General features: G+C 49.6%; 9 protein-coding genes across 9 annotated transcripts; 3 read left to right on the top strand and 6 right to left on the bottom strand.

Moving 5' to 3' along the window:
* Positions 1-135: 135 nt before the first annotated feature.
* On the bottom strand, positions 136-2,256 carry N7516_005446 (nonhemolytic phospholipases C family protein; the record flags this gene model as incomplete). The annotated part of the gene is made up of 5 exons (XM_057218166.1): positions 136-1,439; positions 1,495-1,618; positions 1,670-1,934; positions 1,993-2,075; positions 2,128-2,256. 5 exons carry the CDS (start codon positions 2,254-2,256, stop codon positions 136-138), a joined length of 1,905 nt encoding a protein of 634 aa, XP_057080049.1.
* Positions 2,257-3,015: 759 nt separating this feature from the next.
* On the top strand, positions 3,016-5,308 carry N7516_005445 (uncharacterized protein; the record flags this gene model as incomplete). Its single annotated transcript, XM_057218165.1, has 7 exons — positions 3,016-3,383; positions 3,445-3,561; positions 3,619-3,950; positions 4,004-4,161; positions 4,215-4,418; positions 4,470-4,866; positions 4,925-5,308. Exons 1-7 carry the CDS (start codon positions 3,089-3,091, stop codon positions 5,306-5,308), a joined length of 1,887 nt encoding a protein of 628 aa, XP_057080048.1. The 5' UTR covers positions 3,016-3,088.
* A 668-nt stretch (positions 5,309-5,976) lies between these two features.
* On the top strand, positions 5,977-7,920 carry N7516_005444 (uncharacterized protein; the record flags this gene model as incomplete). The annotated part of the gene is made up of 2 exons (XM_057218164.1): positions 5,977-7,814; positions 7,869-7,920. The coding sequence occupies 2 exons, from the start codon at positions 5,977-5,979 to the stop codon at positions 7,918-7,920; spliced, it is 1,890 nt and encodes a 629-aa protein (XP_057080047.1).
* A 767-nt stretch (positions 7,921-8,687) lies between these two features.
* On the bottom strand, positions 8,688-9,128 carry N7516_005443 (uncharacterized protein; the record flags this gene model as incomplete). Its single annotated transcript, XM_057218163.1, has 1 exon — positions 8,688-9,128. The coding sequence occupies one exon, from the start codon at positions 9,126-9,128 to the stop codon at positions 8,688-8,690; it is 441 nt and encodes a 146-aa protein (XP_057080046.1).
* Positions 9,129-9,576: 448 nt separating this feature from the next.
* On the bottom strand, positions 9,577-11,523 carry N7516_005442 (Auxin Efflux Carrier superfamily; the record flags this gene model as incomplete). Its single annotated transcript, XM_057218162.1, has 4 exons — positions 9,577-9,646; positions 9,750-10,975; positions 11,036-11,202; positions 11,265-11,523. 4 exons carry the CDS (start codon positions 11,521-11,523, stop codon positions 9,577-9,579), a joined length of 1,722 nt encoding a protein of 573 aa, XP_057080045.1.
* Positions 11,524-12,160: 637 nt separating this feature from the next.
* Positions 12,161-13,801, bottom strand: N7516_005441 (phosphatidylserine decarboxylase 1; the record flags this gene model as incomplete). Its single annotated transcript, XM_057218161.1, has 1 exon — positions 12,161-13,801. One exon carries the CDS (start codon positions 13,799-13,801, stop codon positions 12,161-12,163), a length of 1,641 nt encoding a protein of 546 aa, XP_057080044.1.
* Positions 13,802-14,181: 380 nt separating this feature from the next.
* N7516_005440 (uncharacterized protein) lies at positions 14,182-15,977 on the top strand (the record flags this gene model as incomplete). Its single annotated transcript, XM_057218160.1, has 2 exons — positions 14,182-14,448; positions 14,517-15,977. The coding sequence occupies 2 exons, from the start codon at positions 14,182-14,184 to the stop codon at positions 15,975-15,977; spliced, it is 1,728 nt and encodes a 575-aa protein (XP_057080043.1).
* A 534-nt stretch (positions 15,978-16,511) lies between these two features.
* On the bottom strand, positions 16,512-17,797 carry N7516_005439 (uncharacterized protein; the record flags this gene model as incomplete). The annotated part of the gene is made up of 4 exons (XM_057218159.1): positions 16,512-16,599; positions 16,663-17,253; positions 17,383-17,711; positions 17,762-17,797. The coding sequence occupies 4 exons, from the start codon at positions 17,795-17,797 to the stop codon at positions 16,512-16,514; spliced, it is 1,044 nt and encodes a 347-aa protein (XP_057080042.1).
* Positions 17,798-18,176: 379 nt separating this feature from the next.
* Positions 18,177-18,917, bottom strand: N7516_005438 (40S ribosomal protein uS8; the record flags this gene model as incomplete). Its single annotated transcript, XM_057218158.1, has 3 exons — positions 18,177-18,366; positions 18,432-18,501; positions 18,785-18,917. 3 exons carry the CDS (start codon positions 18,915-18,917, stop codon positions 18,177-18,179), a joined length of 393 nt encoding a protein of 130 aa, XP_057080041.1.
* Between the last annotated feature and the right edge of the window lie 494 nt (positions 18,918-19,411).

Raw genomic sequence — 19,411 nt, 5'->3', positions numbered from 1 at the left:
GGGGTTCAGGCTCCTGTCCGATGAGAATAATTCAAGCCTTGTTATTAAGATACTATAAATAATTGGGTTTTGGCCACTAGGCGCGGGATGACCATGTATAATTCCATAACGTCGTAAAATGCGAGGTCTAACGATCTAATCACGGAAGGAGACGCTGAAGACTTTGTAGCCTCCGATGGGTTTGGCATCGCTACCTTCAGCATTTAAGTGTCCGTGCTTGTCAATGTCAATGTACCGCCCTTTCTCCACAAACTGCATGGTATAGCCAAGGCCACTACCTAAGAAGGCGAAATGCACTTGAGCTGCATTTGCACTCTGGCTTTTCGGAAGCAAAGCACCGTCGGGACCGACCCACCGACCATCCAATGCACTGGAGATGGTAAATATATGGCTTTCCTCGTCATTGTTGTAGTGGATTACCCATCGCTGGGACTTATTGGTGTGCTGAGGACTTGCAGGGCTGGACACGAGTTGGTTTCCTCCGGTCGGATTTGTGACGGCTCCTCCATTCTTCTCAAAAACCAGGTATCGGCCCTCGGTGAGGTAACCGACCACTTCTTTGAAACCCTCTTCAAACCATAGGGTATTGACATCCGTTGCGTTGCTCTGTTCTCCATATGGAACATCAGGACGTGTCTGCGTGTGACGAGACTGGCAGTTAGATGTACCGGTATACTCGCCCTTGTCGTTGGTATCAACAGTCCCGGCATCTGGAAGATTGGGGAGAGAGTAGTCTGGATGGTCCAAATCAAGCGCGTTGACTAGGTTAGACATGTGCTTGCGTCGCCATGAAACCATCTGATCGGTTGTGATATTTTTGTGTCCCCGTGCTGTCAGCCATTCCTCAAGGAAGATAATTTGAGAGTTATGATCTGCCCGCTCAGTGAACACGCGGTTTCCTCGGGTCCATGGAGAGATCATATAGAATGGTACTCGGAAACCAGGCCCCACAAAGATATCCGAGAACATACCCAGGGGATCCTGCATCCAATCTCCCGGGGTGTCTTTTGGGGAATGGAAGGGGGTGACATGGTCACCAAAGCCGCCAGTCTCATCGAAGCTGATCATCAGAAGCGTCGAGTTATACTTCGGGCTACCGGTGACGGCATCGACGACCTTCTTCTGGAGCCAGGCTCCATCCTTTGGCATATATGGTGGATGCTCAGACAACTCGGACGGGCCAACGATGAAGCTAACCTCGGGCAATGTGCCGTTGGCGGCAGCCTGATAGAAGGAATCGAGGCCAACAAAAGACATCCCCTTTTTGGCTAGGGGGCTATTTTTCGGGGCAGTTTGAAATTGCTCAAACCAAGCCAGAGGGTTATCATCGAAGTTGTTTGTATCTTGGAAGAGTTGCCAAGAGACTCCTGCCTCTTCATAAAAGTCATATATGGTCTTCCATTTGAGTGGGTAGCAGTTGATGCCGTGATCATCGCAGCCTGTATAATTTTGGTCAGATCGTGGAACAGCTAAGACATGACTGATGATACATACCTGGTACCTCATTATTGTCAATGTATACACCTCCCTGGTCCTTATCCTGGGGACTGCCAGGAACATTGATTGAGCCGCTGACCAAAGTAACCCGGTTAGGATTCGTGGCAGTGATTTGACTTTCCTGTTTGCAAATCAGTCTCCAATTTCTTTGGAATCGACTCTCGCCACGCACCTGATACATGTCTCCCGAAGTCCAACCTTCAGCAATAGCAAATTGAACTGGAATGTCTTGCCGCTTCAAGTAACCCCAGCTCCAAGGTGTGTTTTTAGCCACCCAGTGGTTGTTCAACCCGTTGTTTAGAGACTGTTGGTTCTCCTCATAGCCGTTGCTACCCGCAACCATGCACTGAATTGCATCATGCCAATCGCCGCCTTGATATCCAAGATACCAGGGTAACAGGGTCTTGGTCTTGTTTGACTGAGCCGGTTCGACTAGTCTGACACGGAATATCAGAACCAATTTCTTCCCTTAGAGCTCCAGTGCCCAGTACTTACTGATGCCATACCGAGTTTCCGTCAGAGTTAATCTGGACGTTGGGGTCATTGAAGCCCCGGACTCCGGGCATAGTGCCAAAGTACTGCGATATAGTGAGTACGGAGTGAACGGTTCATAACACAGGGGAAACGTACCGTGTCCCACGAGCGATTCTCCTGCATGAAGATGACGACATGCTCGATGTCGGTTAAAGACCCACCAGAAACGAGAACAGCTTCTATAAGTACCGCGATGGCGGTATACTTCAGCAATTTGAAAGCCATGATCCGGTAATTGCAAAAAGGATGAAGGGGGAGAGAATTCAACTGAGAGAAGAGCCCACTACTTATATACCCCTCAACGAGGGATGGGAGAGCAGAGAAAATAAAGTGAAGAATAGCACTAGGTGTATGTACTTATGGATCCCCCTCAACAAGCTTTGAGACTTGGTTCCATCTGCAGACGTGGTCCCCTTGTGACAGCTCCAGACCGAAATATAGGGATTAGAGCACGGGGATGGGCTCACATTCTTGGTGACGCACGGTGCCGATCATGCACAATAGAATAATGCGCGTATACAATATAAATCGAGTTATACCTAGGTAGTGGAAGAAAAAGTGCAGGTGCACTGTTGAACCAATCTGATATACGGCTGTCTCCACGTGAAGTACTGTTCCACGGGTCGATCAACGCTAAACAGGAACATACTTTCGGCAGGAACGATCTTGTTTACTTTTGGTTTAGTCCCAGGGTGCCAGAGGTACTTTAGGATGCACTCGTTGTATTTATTTACTCAGTGGATGGAGTACAACATACAACATACTATATTATGTTCAACTAATTATCTTACCTTCGCTCTGATTGATCAAGAGAGGCACGTGTGTTGCATGTCTTTCTGTAAGGTCGCTTCCCGTTGACAGCAAGGGTGGTATGAGGTCATATCGCGGAATGTTCTCTCCTCTGGCACTCACTTAGGACTTACCTTCTTTACATATCTGATATGCTCAAAGTTAAATTGGTTACCTAGGTACAACTCATCTTAGTTGCTTTCAAACCACGCAGAGGCAGCACAGTCGGAAACCTGTCCCCAGTCCAGGTCAATTGGCCCCTCGACCAATGCCGAGGCTGTCACAGCGGCCATGGCCGATCGTTGGCTGCTCATTGGCTGCATGTTTACTGATCGGATTGGTATATTTTCTCCAATCATCCATCTTTCTTGTGCCCTTGATTTTACCTGGGCGGCATCATCAAAACATTCAAGAACATGAGGCCATCACTGCTCGACCGCGGATAGAGCTTCACCCGGAAGATCATGTGTACCGGCCAGCGGCGACCCAATATTTAAATTGGCGTGTGACCTCTGATTTCCGCAGACCAGATGGGGTATCGAAGCGGGTCTATCTCATCAACGGTTAGTGGAAAGAGCTGACTGGTATCACCGTTGTCGATCTGACCGGAGGATATCGAACTAGACCTGTTCCCTGGACCGACGGTGGAGGCCCGCTCTGGTGACACCTTGATCATTACTGTTACCAATGCCTTGCCAGACGAATCAATTGCTATCCATTGGCACGGCCTTCATGTGGCTAGTAAGTATCGGTCTCTGTCAGATCTCAATTAAAAAGTATTGGGGCTAACCCACATAGACGCCATGGATGGTGCAGTGGGAATTTCACAATGTCCCGTGCCTTCTGGAGGATATTTCGTTTATAATTTGACAATTCCTTCCGATCAGAGTGGTACTTTCTGGTACCATGCCCATTCGGGGGTCTCGCGGGCGGATGGCCTTTATGGTGGGCTGGTCGTCCATGCACCAACTTCCAAGTCGGCTGCTCGAGACTTAATATCCCGGAGGCGCGATAATGCCTACCGTTACACTTACGATAGAGAACTTTTGCTTCTCATTGGTGACTGGTACCATCGCCCTGCGCGTGATGTTCTTGAATGGTACATGGACCCAGGGAATTTCGGGAACGAGGTGAGTTCCGAAGTGTGGCCCAAACGTTGGAGAGTGCCATCTGACACTGTTAGCCTGTTCCTGATTCTTTGCTCATTAATGGGGCGGGGTATTTTGACTGCATGATGGCGGTACCCGCCAGGCCGGTAGACTGTATTGATCAGCAGGTGAATAATTCATTTATCGACCTCGATCCTCACGCGACATACCGAATTCGTGTGGTCAACACCGGGTATGCCATATGACTATCAAAGCCAAATTGGTTATTAGCTGACCAGTTGATAGAGCTCTAGCCGGGCTGAGTCTCGTTTTCGACAACCACCTCCTGGACCTGCTTCAGGCGGATAGTATTGATGTGGCACGCTCCAAAGAGACAAATGTAAATTCCATCGGCATACTATTCCCCGGGCAACGCATGGACTTTGTTCTTCGGCCATTATTAAAGACCTCTGAAAAACAGTCACACATGAGGGTTCAGTTGGATCAAGAGTATGAACAGACACTACAGCAATTATCGGGTGGTTGCTAATGTTTCACCAGTGGCTTCAAGTACGCCAACCCGGCATTGACGCCAGATCAAACCTTCCCGATCAACTACCGTTCCGATGCTGTCGTGGGACCTCCACTGAAGGCCCACCATCTCAACATCGGAGAAGCCCCTTCTGCGCCCTCTATTCTCCGTTCTATTCCTCCCACCGCGCAACAAACGCACATGGTGTACACCAAAATTCAAAAAATGGCCCGATATTCCAACAAGCCATTCGGTTACTTCAATCAAACTACCTGGAAGCCCCAGCAAGATCCACCCGTTCCATTGGCCTCTGTACCACGAGCTAAGTGGGATGTAAACCAATTCGCAATAATAACGGAGCCAGAGCCAGTATGGATAGACCTAGTAGTCAACAATCTTGATGAAGGATCTCACCCTTTCCACCTCGTACGAAGACCCCTTCCCCACGCAACGGTGATAATCTGCTAATTAATATCCACTCTAGCACGGACACCACTTCTACATACTCGCAGTACACCAAGCCGAATTTGGCTGGGGCTCCTACAACCCATTCACTGACAAAATCCCACCACACTTAGAATCTGACTCGAATGAGTTGAAAAATGACACAGTTGACGCTCATAAACTCAATGTTTGTAATTCCGGTCTGTATGACACATCCCGGGCTGCTTTGCGTGACACTGTCCAGATCCCAAGTCGCGGCTATGCTGTTCTCCGTTTCCAGGCGAACAATCCCGGCGTTTGGCTTTTTCATTGCCATATGCTCTGGCATTCGGCGACAGGTATGGCCATGTTGATTGATGTGCAGGGCGATCCAACGGGATTGGTTGCGCACGTTGATGGGGGCGAATCATGTCCTGCGTTTTGAAATGTATTAACTACAGATTAGCCAACTCGTTGGCAATTACACTCCAAACCCTAGCTTCTCATTCGTTCTACAACATATATATATTTCTGAACTTTTGCCAACCAAGTTCTAGGCCCGAAGTGGACATCCTCGGAGCTGAGTGACGATCTTCAGGGGTACTAACGGGAACGAGGTGGCTCACAGCCTATTGGAAAAGAGCTGACCAGCCACGGAGTACTGTACTTCAATAATCCCAATTGATGAGGAAAGAGGTCGCGTGTCAAGTCAAATCAATTTTGGGCGATAATGACTCTCCCAAGAGCCTCAAATGGTGGCTTCTCGTTTGATAGTACCAAGGCAGCCTCGAGCCGACCTTGGCTTGAACCCTGGTAAGGGACCGCCGACAAGATTCTATGAAAATTCCAAGACCTAACTTTTCCAGCGGATTCATTGTACGTTTTACTCCGTACAAAGTACATCCAAAGGACAAAGTACATCCTCGGACGTCCTCAGATGTCCGTGTCGATCGCCGGGCCCACCCGCTTCGTGGCCCCCAATTTGGAGCACACGTTCGCGTTTCGCGTTTTGGGACTATAATTTCTCCTTTTTTTTTTTTTTTTTTTTCAACTGTATGGAGTAATTGGGGAGACATTACGCGTCTTTACTATTAGCTATAGGGCTCTCTCAAGATGCAAGCAATTCGTTGCGTTCGGTCTTGGGTGCAGTCGCTACAGCTCGGCCTCGTGACTATGGCTGAAACCATTCACCCAGGGACATGGAAGGGACAGCAATACCAATCCCTCCAAGGAGCTCGACAGAAGTCTCAGTATTATTACTACCGAAGTACGAAGAGAGCTTTTACTATCCCTGGGCTGGTGATAGGGGCTATGTTGGTCCTTTGGTATATCTTCTCGCACAAACTGCTTTATTTGACGCCCATCGACGAGCGTGCTTGCCAACATCCAGTCACTCGACTTGTTTATGATGCCGAGCAGGCTTTTAACAAAACGTTGGGGCACCAGTCGAAGTCGTTGGATGAAGCAGTGGCGGAATATCAACGACGGTATAAGATGCCACCGCCTCCCCACTTCGATGAATGGTATGCGTTTGCAATGTCGCAAAACACTGTCTTGATTGATGAATTCGATACGATATATCATACTCTGCTGCCTTTTTGGGGAGTTTCACCTAGTACGATTCGTTCGCGTGTGAGAGAGGACCTGGGGTATGATAATCATGTCATGGGCATTGCCATCCGCGACGGCAGAGCTATCCATTTGGGTAATGGCCAAGGGGGTTTCCAGAAAGATGCAACAATGAAGATTCTTGACAAGTTCTCCCAATGGTTACCGGACATGAACATGGAATTCAACGTACACGACGAGCCGCGAGTGGTAATTCCGCATGAGGAGCTGCACATGATGATCACTGAAGGCTATGCAGCTCACGCTCGGCTAAATGGTAACTCGTCGTTGTTGAACGTATTTTCGCCGGGCGATGTGCATGACCCTATCCCACCAGTGTCGGTCTCCACGACCAGATTCAACGACATCGAGCGCCAAGAGACCTGGCTCTATTCGCGGCTTTCATGTCCACTAGACACACCTGCTAGGGCGCTGGATAGTAACGCGCCAGACAACTCAAGTGCTTATGCAGTGGGTCCTCTGGGATTTGTGTTCAACCAGACTGCCGCTAGTGATATGTGCAACAGCCCTTCGCTGCGATATCGGCTGGGAGTTTTTGATCACCCAAACTCTTTCAAGGTGACAAACGAGCTGGTCCCGATGTTTTCTATGTCCCGTCCGTCTTCATTCCAGGACATTGCAGTTCCCTCGCCATATTATTATGAAGGCATCGCACAATTCGACGCCGAAACCTCAGTTGAATGGAACAACAAGAAACCCCAGTTATACTGGCGCGGGAAAACCACCGGAGGACATAGTCGGAACGGCACCTGGCATAACCTGCAACGTCAGCGTATCATCGGAAACCTGACCCATCCACAATCGCCCCAGTATCTGATGCAGCCAAAGAGTGATTCAAATTGCATTACAGGCCGCAATGAAGGATGGGAGGTCCAAGTGGCAAATCGATCCCGGATCGAGGGATACTTCAATACCCATTTCATGGAGATCGTGGATTGCGACGAGGACTGCCATGACGAGGAAATGTTTTTCGACGATCTCGCGGAACCAGACCCAGCGAGCGAGGCCTGGAAATACCGGTATCTGTTAGACATGGATGGTCATGCCTACAGCGGGAGGTTCTACGCTTTCATGCGTAGCAAGAGTGTTCCATTCAAGTTGACCTTCTTTCGGGAGTGGCACGAGGACGTCTTGGTCCCATGGGTCCACTACGTGCCGATCAACAAAGACGGGAATGAGATCCCTGAGTTGATACGGTTTTTCGAGGAAGATCCTGCTGGCCAACAGATTGCTCGAACTATCGGTGAAGAGGGCCAATCCTGGGCAGCCAGGACGATCAGAAATGATGATATAGATGTTTACATGTTCCGGCTTTTCTTGGAGTACGTTGGATGTGGCTTATGTTCAATGTTGACTCGACTAACGTGGACTTGCAGGTATGCCCGTGTGCAAGATGACCAGAGAGAAAACTTGGGATTTCGATTGTAGATGTCCCGTGGAAAAACACCAGTTTTCTAACAAAACCCCTACGAATGTGGTCGATGGGTACTCGAACCAATCCGAGTCCTAGGCACAACAGTGCCACTGCGTCCCTAACTCACCAAGATGAGATGAAGTGGCCACTGGCATGAACCACTGCTATACGACATGTGCATGTTCCTGTTGCCTGCAGTCTGGATATGACCTCTCATGGTGAGGTCCATGGGCTTTCACCTTTCACTTCTGAACCAAGCGCAACAGTATGGTCTGCTGTTGTGCATCGAACGACCCAGTTCGACACTTGGGGTACGGTGAGCTCGAGGACTTTAGCGGAGGTCAATCGGCAACCGGCCTATCTGACAATGATGCCGGGTACAAACAAGCTTGAACTGTTGCGAAGGGGACAGCCTGCGTGGATTTGTTACTTTTCTCTCGGTTTAGATTTAAACTGAATGGGGAAATGCCTATACTACCATGGATTGGTCTACAGTTGTCCCTCTACGACGGGTTGAGACTTGTATGAAATTTGAGCGATAGTTGACTTATTCATGGAACTGGGTCACTACTTAACTACTTACATGTTATTTAATGGACTATTTGGATATACATCTTAGTTTCTACTCCGGTGAGAAAGAATATCAAAGTGCAGAACGACGCAGTAATAGCTCCCATTGAAGCCATAGACCACGAAAGAGGCAAATCCAAAATAAATGGACAAATATCCTTTCTACTGAAGTTAAGCGCATAGGTTTTCCCACCAAATCCAGTCTATTACACTAACCTTCATCCACCGTCCTAGAAAACAACAAATCCTGCCCATCTAACAACAATCTCCGCAAGAAATCCAAAGAAACCCAACAATACTTCTGCGGCGCAGCCTTCAAGAACCCCTCAACGATGGCCTCTTCCAAGCTAACGGGCATCTTCAACCTCCACAGCATGAGAATCTCATATCCGTACTTGGAATCACTCAACCCGGTATTGAATTCCGCATTGCCGATACCTCCATCATCAGGAACTTCTCCTGGGATTTTACCCGGAGAGATACGGGCGACGTATTCGATTCGTTTGATAGGGCTGGTGGTGTAGAACCAGATGTGTTGGATACTTGACGGGAGGAGATAGCTGCGGTATTCGTGGTTCTTGGACCCCGAGGCGATATTTTGCACGTGCTCTGGTTTGATGCTCATGAAGATGTCTGAGGTTGACTTTGTCATTTTGATGGTGGATTTGGTTTGGATTTGATTTTGTAGGTGGGTGGGTATGTTGGTGCGGGGTGTTTTCTCTTGCAAGTTTATAGAAATTGAAGGGCTGACTGAGGCAGTCAGCTGTATGGATAATGGATGTATGTCATTTTTATCTTACAGACCCTCATCAAGTGAGTTGCCCCGAAAAACGCTATAGCAAAGGAGGATACACAGTCCTATAGAGGTAGGAACCACGATAGGTGCATAGGTTGAGAAAATACAGTCTGTGTGTGTATAAGGAATAATGCCTTAGGAAACGCCAATTCCCCCAAAGAGAAAAAAAGGAATGGGTAATTACAAGAGTGTCCAAGGAGAGAGAGTGAATGCAAAAGAGACCCGGAAAGCAGAAAAAAAAAGAACAGGCCTAGAGAGGGAAAGACCAGCTTCACTGTTCAGGTTGAGGTGCAAAGCAAAGAGTTTACGAAGCAGCAGACCACTCGACAACCTCCAAAGCACCCATCACAAGCACGAGGGTTGATGGGAGGATCCTGAAAGAAAAAAAAGGCCATGTTAGCAATGATCAATGCTTGAGATCGACAACAAGGGGTAGGGGGTGTCTTTTCTCTATAAATAGGAAGGATAAGGACATACCAGACAACGTAACTCTGGAACAAGAGTTTCGACATAGCGCCAACATAGACATTATTGATCTGACAGATCTGCGCCAACTGCAAGGCTGATGGCGCACCCGTGAGCAGGAAGCAGACAATAATGAAAATCGGATCGTCGAGAATACTAATCGGCACAAACTTCGCCATGACCGCCAGAATGGGAGCCATGATAAGAGTCGGAAGAAACATGCGCGCAACAAGTGAAGCGATGATAAGCTTGCGCTCGTCACGGGGATGTTCCACATCCGCCAGGGCTTCTTCGGGGATTGTATTGCGCGCGAGGTTCGCGCCGAGCACAACCAGGATCAGCGGAACGGCGACTTGTCCGTTCGACTCGATTGCGCGGGTGACTGAGTTACGTACGAAAGTCCCATCATCGAAGAAGAGGTGCTGGAGCACCGGAACAGAAGCGACGATGATGGATACTAGCATTGCCCACAGGGGTGGGTTCATGAAGTCCCATAGGCCATGGAGGAAGCGACGCAGCCCGAGAGCGGTCGATGCGAGGGTCTTTTGGACGTTTGGCGGAAGGCGCGCGTGGATCGCGTTAATTTTCTTTTCGCGCCACTGGCTCAGGCGGTCTCGCGATTTGCGCAGAGACGCTTTGTAGCGCTGGAAACGCGTTTTCTCGGCTTCTTGAGCCTCGCGCGCGGTGACTTCGACATCCGGGAATTGGAGGATGTCGCCTTGAGAGCTTTGGCGGGGGAGGAAAGGCCCGGTGGGTGGTGGTCCAATTACTGATGGTGTATCATCTGAGTCTATGTCGTCTGAGTGGGTGGCGGATAGCTTCGAGTAGGAATAAGTTCGCGTTGACACGGGTGTTTGGTCGCCGGATGGGAACCGGCGATCGTTGTGTGTTGCGTGGTGCAGATCGTCTGAGCTGCGCGTTCTGACTAGGGGTTCGTCCGGGTCTGTTTGGTCCGGGTTGTCGCTATACCGCGCCTGGCCCTGTTCGATGATTGATTGGCCACTCTCATCACGTTCCGCCTCCTCGAGGTATCGGTCCTTAGGCGCCAAGAGAATGTGGTATCCCCAGCTCCAGCGCACGAGTTGACCGAGCTGCTGGAAGATCAGCAGGTATAGAATGCCGCGTGCAGCGACTTCGTCATCGTTGTCGTTTGGGAGCCGGTCCCAGTGGAGGCCTTTAAGGGTCTGGGAGAGTGATATGACGAGAGAGATCGGCAGAGAGTTTGAATTGCCAAAGACCTATGGAGAAGGAGTCGTTAGGATTCGACTCTCTCAAATGGCAGGGTCCACACTACATACCGCCATAGCAGCCACGAAATTGGACTGCCGCTTCTTGAAACGACAACATTTTGCGACAACGAAGGAACACAAGTATGAGACAAGAGTCTGGACAATAAAAATAACCGGGATGATAGCCAGGTCTGTCAGCTTTTCAGCGGTTAATTGGGAGCCCAATTTGGTAAAAACTGTGAACAGGAATCAGCTACGCCACCAAAAAAATATCTCATGAGAGCAAAGGAATCCATACTGAGGCAGGGGGTGAACAGAGTCACATTGAGGTTTGCCACCAGCTTCTGAGCATCGGCATCAAACATGCCCTGACGGGCGGCAATATAACCAGGGAGACTGACGCACACGACTTCGAGCACAGCTGAAAAGACGAGTAACACTAATTGAAAGAATGGGGGATGACTTTCATGGGCGCTTATGAAGAAGCGGTTGCCCATTGGGGCCTGGGCAATAGCATTGACATTTTGAAATGATCGGGGCAAGTTAAAGATGGCCATCAGTCAAAAGATGGTTAGATGGTTAGATGGGGGAAGAAATAAGAAGGTGAAGAAGTTAAGGAGAGAGAATTCGCCTTTAGATATGGAAGCTTGGCAATCTTTCAAGGTTGGCCCACGTTGATAGTCCTTTGGTGGACATTTTGCCTTATCTTATTGCATTGCATTGACTGCACTGCATTATGGCCCAATGCTTGTAATTTGAACTCTACTATTCTATGTTAACTGAATTGACTGGATTTATTGAATTTATTGAATTAATTATATTACTTTACTACATTAATCTAGTACATCTCTTACTTGAAATAGAGAGAACTAAGTAGAGAGGGTAATGACGCATTTGGCGGAGGCGATAGCATCACGCCAAGATATGATATATGCTAATCCTAATTAGGAAATATGCACATTATATACTTCAATCCTCCATAGTTAACTAGTGTATATGAGTGTATAGATCAAAAAAATAATAATAATGTGATTAAAGTAAATGCTCAAGACCATGACTTAAAAGTAAAGGAACTGGTATAATACAAAAAACAGACCTAGACCTACTATCATGGTAGGTCAAAAAAAAAAATAAGATTTCCAACAAGGTACCATGTGTCGGCTGTGCACCTGGGCACACCGGGGCTGTGCAACATCATGCACTTGACGCCTCACCCACAAAGCCCAATTTTTCCCCTACTTTAATGCATTGACCCTTTTCAATACTCCAAGTCCACCCATCACTAGGGGCATCCTCCGGCCAGCCGGCATCAATGGACTTGCGAGTTCCAAGAGGAGCCTCGAACACAAGTACGATCGAACTGCCAAGCTGGAATCCACCCATCTCCTCTCCACGTTGTAGGGGATGTCCGCCAAGTGTCCGGCTGGCGTGGCGGTAAGTCGCCTCAACAAAGCCGGGATACTGTTCACCGCGCTTAGAAGCCAGGGCTGCGGCCAAGTCCGCAGCGGTATCAGTCAACAAGCTGTTCGTGCGCAGCTCGGAGTCAAAGTTGATCTTAATGGAGCCTACATTGGTAGCTCCGACCGGTGTGTAACTAAAGAAACCCCACCGCCATCGGCCAAGGAGTGCAACTCGCTCGTTGAGAGTGAATAAACCAGGTAGATGCCTCTGCAAGTATGGTGAAACCGAGTATAACTCGCCGGCAAAGTGGCGGCGGCTCTCCACCACCCAGGGAGCGGGGGAGTGGAAACGGTGGTAGTCACCAGGTGCTAGGTAGATCACAACGTAGAACAAGGCATGATTGGCTGCTGTTTTGGGTGCGTACCACGGTGTTCCATCGCCACGAGCCAGATCCTCTTGTACTTGAATTTCGGAGGTTGGTTTAGATGCGGTTGAAGCATCCAATGAAGCACGACGCTTGGGGGCACTGGAGTCTCCTGAAAGAAGACTCGGGAGAGTGTAGGAAATTCCGTTCATGCGCGCAAACTCCTCATGCGCAGCCATGTTCTCGACATCCCTTTGAGTTTCCTTCCGGCCCTGGTCCGTGAGTCGCTTAGTGTGGTCGGCGTGCGCAGGTGTGGCTGCTCCGAGGAGGGCATCCAGACTGTATGTCATTCCCTTGACTTGCTCAACCTCGCCCCGTTCGATCATTCCAAATTGTAAGATACGGCCGTCGGAGGGAGCCAGAAGGGCACGAGGGTCGGGGTCTAACGGTCGAACGCCAGGCTTCAGCTTACGGTAGAAGAATGCCGCCAGATTCGGGTAAGTATGCAGGTCGGGTTCGGCAACCTCCTCAAGATTGACACCAAAGGCCCAAGAATAGAGTTTGAATCCAGGAACGCGGAGGTAGTAAGGAAGTTCGATTTCGTTGAACTGACCCCATAGACGCGACATGGCCTTCAAGGGCAGAGTGGACATGATCTGAACATGCCATGGACCTGACAGGCTGATCCTCGGACGAGGAGGTGGCCGTTTTCCATCTTCCCATTCATCACCAGCTGCATCACGAGCCAGCCGATCCCGTTCCGCACGTTGCGACTTGTAGAAAGATAGCAACCCTAGCAACCCGATTCCGAGTCCGACTGGGATGGGATACCATTCGACCTTGGTATTTCGCAGAGCGAACCCTAGCCTTGACCCAAATCCTCCTCTGTTGTTTTCAGAGTTGTTGTCCTTGTTATATTGTCTCCATGATTTAGACGAAAAATGCCGGAGGCTGGCCTTATGACGGGCGGTGGCCCGGAACGAAAGAACCTCCATCGACGCAGCCCCAATCCGAGGGGCAACGGAAGGGCAGTGAAGGACAGGCAAGGAAGTGAAAAGGCGCTGGGCCATAATGTTTAATCCATTGGCCTGGAGCGCTAAAATCGACCCCTAAGCCCAGAGCGTTTTTTCCCGAAATGGGGAAACATGTTGTTGCCGATTGACCGCCCGGCAGAATCGCACGTGGAGGTACAATGGACAGCCTTGTCTTTCTGTCTACCTTATAGATCCCAAATACAATTCATTATAGATGAGCGTTTCTACGATTCTAACTCTTTGCATCTTATATCATCTTCCATCACTCTTCCTATTTACTTCCTAGCTGTTATAGGGGTCTCGCAGAAGACGCTACCACATCGATATCGCTTATCGATTGATTGATGCCAGATATCAGCAACTAGACTAGCTCTATATGGGCTTTTTAGCTTGCAAACAACTACAGTTCTGAAACAATGGCGACAGGATCATCATCTCAGCCCATGTTAGAGGGGGACACACAGAGCACAATAACACTTCACATACTCTGCCAGTCTCTACCCCCTCCAAGCCGGTTCACACTCAAGGACGTTGCGCTCTCGTCCACCATCGCACAGCTCAAGAGCCGGATCGAGCAATCATTTCCGAATAATCCTCAAGCATCACACCAAAGGCTTATCTACCGAGGGAAACCCCTAACTGCAGATGACGCAACACTCGGAGCAGTAGTTTCATCTATGGAGGTAAGTAACTTACTTCTAACCTGCACCATATGACCTTTTGTCCTAACTGAATGGGATTTATTTTACAGGAAGGCATTGATAGTATGCACCTTGTGCTGCCACCTGATCCAACACACACAGGAGCACCTCCTACCTCTCAGATGCCGCAACATTCGCCTCTCGGGGATTCTGCCCAAGCTTCCGCTTCCTCCCCCGCCTGGCTTGGTGACTCCAACCCTGGTTCTTCGGCGACTGCAGCTAGCATGTCCTCATACCCGAGCATTCCCAGGACAATGGATTCCACTCAAGCTTCTCCGCACGTCGCAGTCAATCAATACGTCAACACCTCTTTATTTGACCGACACTCAGAAACTACGAATGTAACAGAAGCCCATGGTGCAGATTTCTCTGGGCGTGTTTGCACTTTACGAGGTCACATCGAGGAGATTGAGAGACAGCTGGACCGACGCATCATGCCATCCATGGAGAATATCATTCGCATACGGAACCAGCTTCTTGAACTTCAAGATGCACGGCCTGCGAGTCAACTTCCTCTGCCCGGTGTTGCGGAACTGCTTGCTCGTATTCTTGATGCTCAACAACGCGCCCGTCTCATGGAATTTATGCAACAACAGCATTTGCGGACAAGCGGTATAGCTCAAAGCGCCTTTGTTGCCCAAACATGTATTTCGACCACGCTCGGACCAAACTCCACTCAGCTCTTCATGCTCGCTTCGCCAATGGGAGATAACCATAGCGGTCCCGGGAGACAGCACCACTTGGTAACCCAACCCATAACGCAGCAGGCTGTTTCGCCCAATACAGCCCCTACTAACGAATTTGGCGCGCCTCGAGCACCTCCAGCACCTCCAGCACCCCAAGCACCCCAAGCACCCCAAGCACCACAAGGACCACAAGGACCACAAGGACCACAAGGACCCGGCCAAAACGCAGCGGTAGTCCAGAACGCCGTCCGCCAGGCAATGCTCAACCAGCAGCGCCGCGGCAACAACGTCGAGCACGCCGGCCTAGCACGACACATCCGCCGCATCTGGCTATTCACCCGTTTGTGGCTCTTCTGTTACCTCACCAGTGCCCCTGGCACCTGGAGGCGTTACATCTTCGTCGGCATTGCCTTGCTGGTAACATTCTTTTCTGAGACGGACATCCCGCGGCAGTTTGCGACTACGATTATTAGTCCCATCCAACGTCATCTCGAGGGCCTTACCCATGCCGGTGGCCCGGCAGATCGGGCCACCCAAACCGGAGCCAATGACGCTGCTGCGGAGTTCAATGTTTGGGATCAGATACGCCGCGCGGAGCGAGCCCTTGTTTTTCTTTTTGCGAGTCTAGTTCCCGGTATCGGTGAGCGGCACGTCCAGGCTCGCACCGCGGCAGACCAAGCTTTCGTAGCTGAGCAGGAGCGTCGGGCGCGGGAACATCAGGAGCAGGAGCAGGCACGGGAACAGGAACGGGAGCGCCAGGAGCAGGAACGGGCTCAAGCTGGTGTGACGGAGGGCGCGGGAACTGCAGGTACTGAACAAGAGTAGGTTCCCGCCGCGCATGCACGGTCTGAACAGGGTCCAGCAGAGACCTGATCTATACCGGGAGGTATATTTGCTTTTCATATCCATATTTTTATTTAGCGGTAGCGTCTTTCATCTACCTTCTACAATTGAACTCAACAAAAACTACAGTGACCCACAACAAGGTCCTCCATAAAATCAAGTTCATATGGCGATCAAGCCCTTCTTCAAGTCAATTGTCCATATTGCTTTGGACTAGATGCTCCTATTATGTACATCATATATAGTTCTAGCAAGAAATATTGCTTTTATGTTCATCTTGGCTTTCTCTTATACCGCTAGCAAAGCTAGCTGAGAACGGGAGTCATCCCGCGAGACATGAGTTGACAATTGTAGCGATAGACCATGACAACTCAACCTGTGATAGCCTAACTTGCCGGTTTGTAGTCATAGTTTCGGAGTCGCCGATAATTGATGATCTTGGAAGGATGAAATGATACCCTCGTTCTGTTCATCACAAGAAATTGCCCCAGTATAATAAGTGCGCCAACCATCAACTCATAGCTTCGTAACACCGACATTAGCAGGTGGCTCGGAAGGCGGAGCCATAGGACCCGTATTAAAGGATTCCTCGCCATCAAAGTGCCTGCCGGAGTCTAATTAATATCCTCTCTCGACGCCGAAAGGAAAAGGAAAGAAATGCACTCACCATCCACGCTCAGGACCACCACTCAAAAAGCTACAATCTCCATTCGCAACACAATCCCATCCACCCCCAACACCACGCCCATTCTTCCACTGCGGCGGTGATCCCGATGCACGAATGAACGTCGTACCCTCAGCAAGTGGCTTTTCATTGGAATTTGCTTCTTGGTCGCCGCTCTGGACAGCACTAGCAGTAGAAGAAGCTTCCCTCCTCTTGAAAGTACTCAAACCAGCTGTGAAAACATTAAAGTCCTCTTCGGAACTATCATCCGGCATTTGGCCCGTAAGAGCCCGTCCCATGGCAATGAGCGGCGCAGCATGCGCGCAGATCAGGACGGACTTACTCGTTCTTTGGTCTGGTGGAAGCTCTGCTTCCAGGGCGGAGGTTTCTTCGTCGATGTCGGCGATTATGCCTTCTAGGGCTGCTGCTACGCGGTTGTGGAGCTGCATAATTGTCTCACCGCGTCTTGAGGGGATGAGTAGAGGTTTGTAGGCTTGGCTGGCTTCTGAGAGGAGGGTTGGGAAGTGGGTGGACATTATTTCGAAGGTTGGGTGGGCCGGGTGGTCGAAGAAGTCTGTTGCGCCGAACCATTCTCTGGATTCCAATTAGCTCTCCTGGTGATAAGGTGCCTGTAAGGTGCTTCTTTTATTTGGGAAGAGAGCGAAACGCTTCGTTGGGTAGGAGAAGGGAGTATAAGTATAGATAGAGATAGATATCACTTACCCTAGCCCATTTTCAATTCGAACATCAAACTCCGCATGCGGATCAATTGACCCAGACTGGCCATCTTGTTGGCCTTTTCCAGACCCGGCTGATATTCTCTTCAGTTCTTCAACAGATGGTTGGATTGTTTGAAGGCAGCGGTAGAAGGGACTCGAGTATACACGGAATGGCTTCGGGTGGAATTGCGGGCCGACAATGTGTTCCGCCAGCTCGTGTGACTGCTGCACGCCGTGCGAGGTCAGCGCCGGGTCTGCGGGGTTTCCTGTCGGTGTAGGGAATTGGGACCTGTATGTGCCCGTCCGGAAGTCAATGGTCCAGTTGAGGCGGTGCTGTCATGGTTAGGTCTACGAGCCCAGAGTTGAGGGGATAGAGCACATACCCCATGACGGGTCAGATATATTGTGTCCAAAGGCATGGCGTATCAATACTTGAGTTGCTCAACGTTCAACTATGTACAGGTACTGACTTGACTAGCCTTTGCTGTTGTTGCGGGGGAAAGGCAGAATACATGTACGCCGGGGGCGGTGAAATTATACCTCGGTCCGGTTTGCGCTACGAGCGAAGCAGAAAGAAAGGAGTCAAATGGTACAGAAATTGCAGACCGGAATCACCTAGCATTGATATACGACCGAACCATGTACTATGCAAACCATCAAAAGTGCGGAACAGGAGGTATTTTGTTCACAGCTACAAAGTCCAGATTACATTCCAGGGCCCAGCCCAGTAAAACCAATCGCTATGCATAACCGGTCAAAGCAAGAACTTTTCTCAATTCTTTTTTAGAACGACTCCATCTAGTAGAAGAAGCCGAGGAGCTTTCCAGCAACGTGCTTGCGGCGAGCCTCCTCGTGGTCCATGATACCGGCAGAGGTGGTCAAGACAACGTAACCGAACTGACGGGAGGGAAGGAGCTGGGTAGCCCACTTCTCGAGGTCACGGAGCTGGACGGGGTAGCGGGGGTTGATAACACCACACTTGTTGAGACTGAAGGTATGAACGTTAGCTTGATGTTCTCTTGGATGTTGATGGATGTAATTGTGAATACGTACCGGCCGTTAAGCTGGATGACAATCTTGCCGGAGCGGTGGTCATCGACCTCCTCGAACTCGCCAATGTAGCCTGAAAGAAAAAAAGAGTCAGCATGTTGTGAAGATTTAAAAGTCGTCAAATACTGAAAAAGCCATAACAGCGCTTTGGAAACGTGTAAGATCTTCGCAAATTGATATATCGGACACTTAAAAGGCAGACGTCGTAGGTTGTTTGAGACCGGCCGCCTAGTTATCAGCCCGAATGGGTGGGACAAATATTCTCAAGACAGGTGATGGAAAAAGAAGCAACAAACAGAAATATATAAAAAAAAGCAACAAAAAAGGAAAGAAAGAAAATTTCAAATTTCACGTACCGTGCTTCTGCATGACAGCAAGGAACTTGACAATGACCTTGGAGGAAGGACGGATGAGGACCTGGCGCTTGCCGGCCTTCTCGGCGTTGTTCATGGCGTTAAGCGCATCGTTGAGGACGGAGGTCTTGACCATTTTGGCGGTTTAGTGTAGAATCGAGATTCTCAAATCGGAACGTTTAAAAGTAAAGATTTTGAGGTATCTGTTTCACGAAGGCGGTTCAAGTCAGCCACCACTAGTCTTCGAGCGCAAAGAGTGCCCCTTTTTTGCATTGCAAGGAGTTCTTCAGCCCGTGCCGAGTTGGGAGATGCGTATCATCTTGGCTTCCTGGATCGCGATTCCTGAGAATTATCTATAATTCACATGGAAGCAATCTAGACAAGATGATTGCATCCCCAGACTAGCTGAGAGGCTGTTTTTGGGGGAGGGTATAGCACATACCTCGAGAGATGGTCGTCGATGGATGGAGCGGAAGAAATTGACGATCGGTGAAAGTTTGGTTTTCGGGTGGTGCGCGGGTAGGGTTGGTACGTGTGGTAGCCCTTATCTATATGGTCACGTGGTGATAGATATTTCCCCAGGTTGGTGCCTTGATACTCCGAGGCATCACTATTTTCTATGTTGTACAT

Source organism: Penicillium verrucosum, assembly GCF_028828655.1.
Source record: "Penicillium verrucosum strain IBT 35672 chromosome Unknown utg000001l_segment0_segment0, whole genome shotgun sequence".
NCBI lineage: Eukaryota > Fungi > Ascomycota > Eurotiomycetes > Eurotiales > Aspergillaceae > Penicillium > Penicillium verrucosum.
This window is presented reverse-complemented; position numbering and strand designations above follow the sequence as displayed.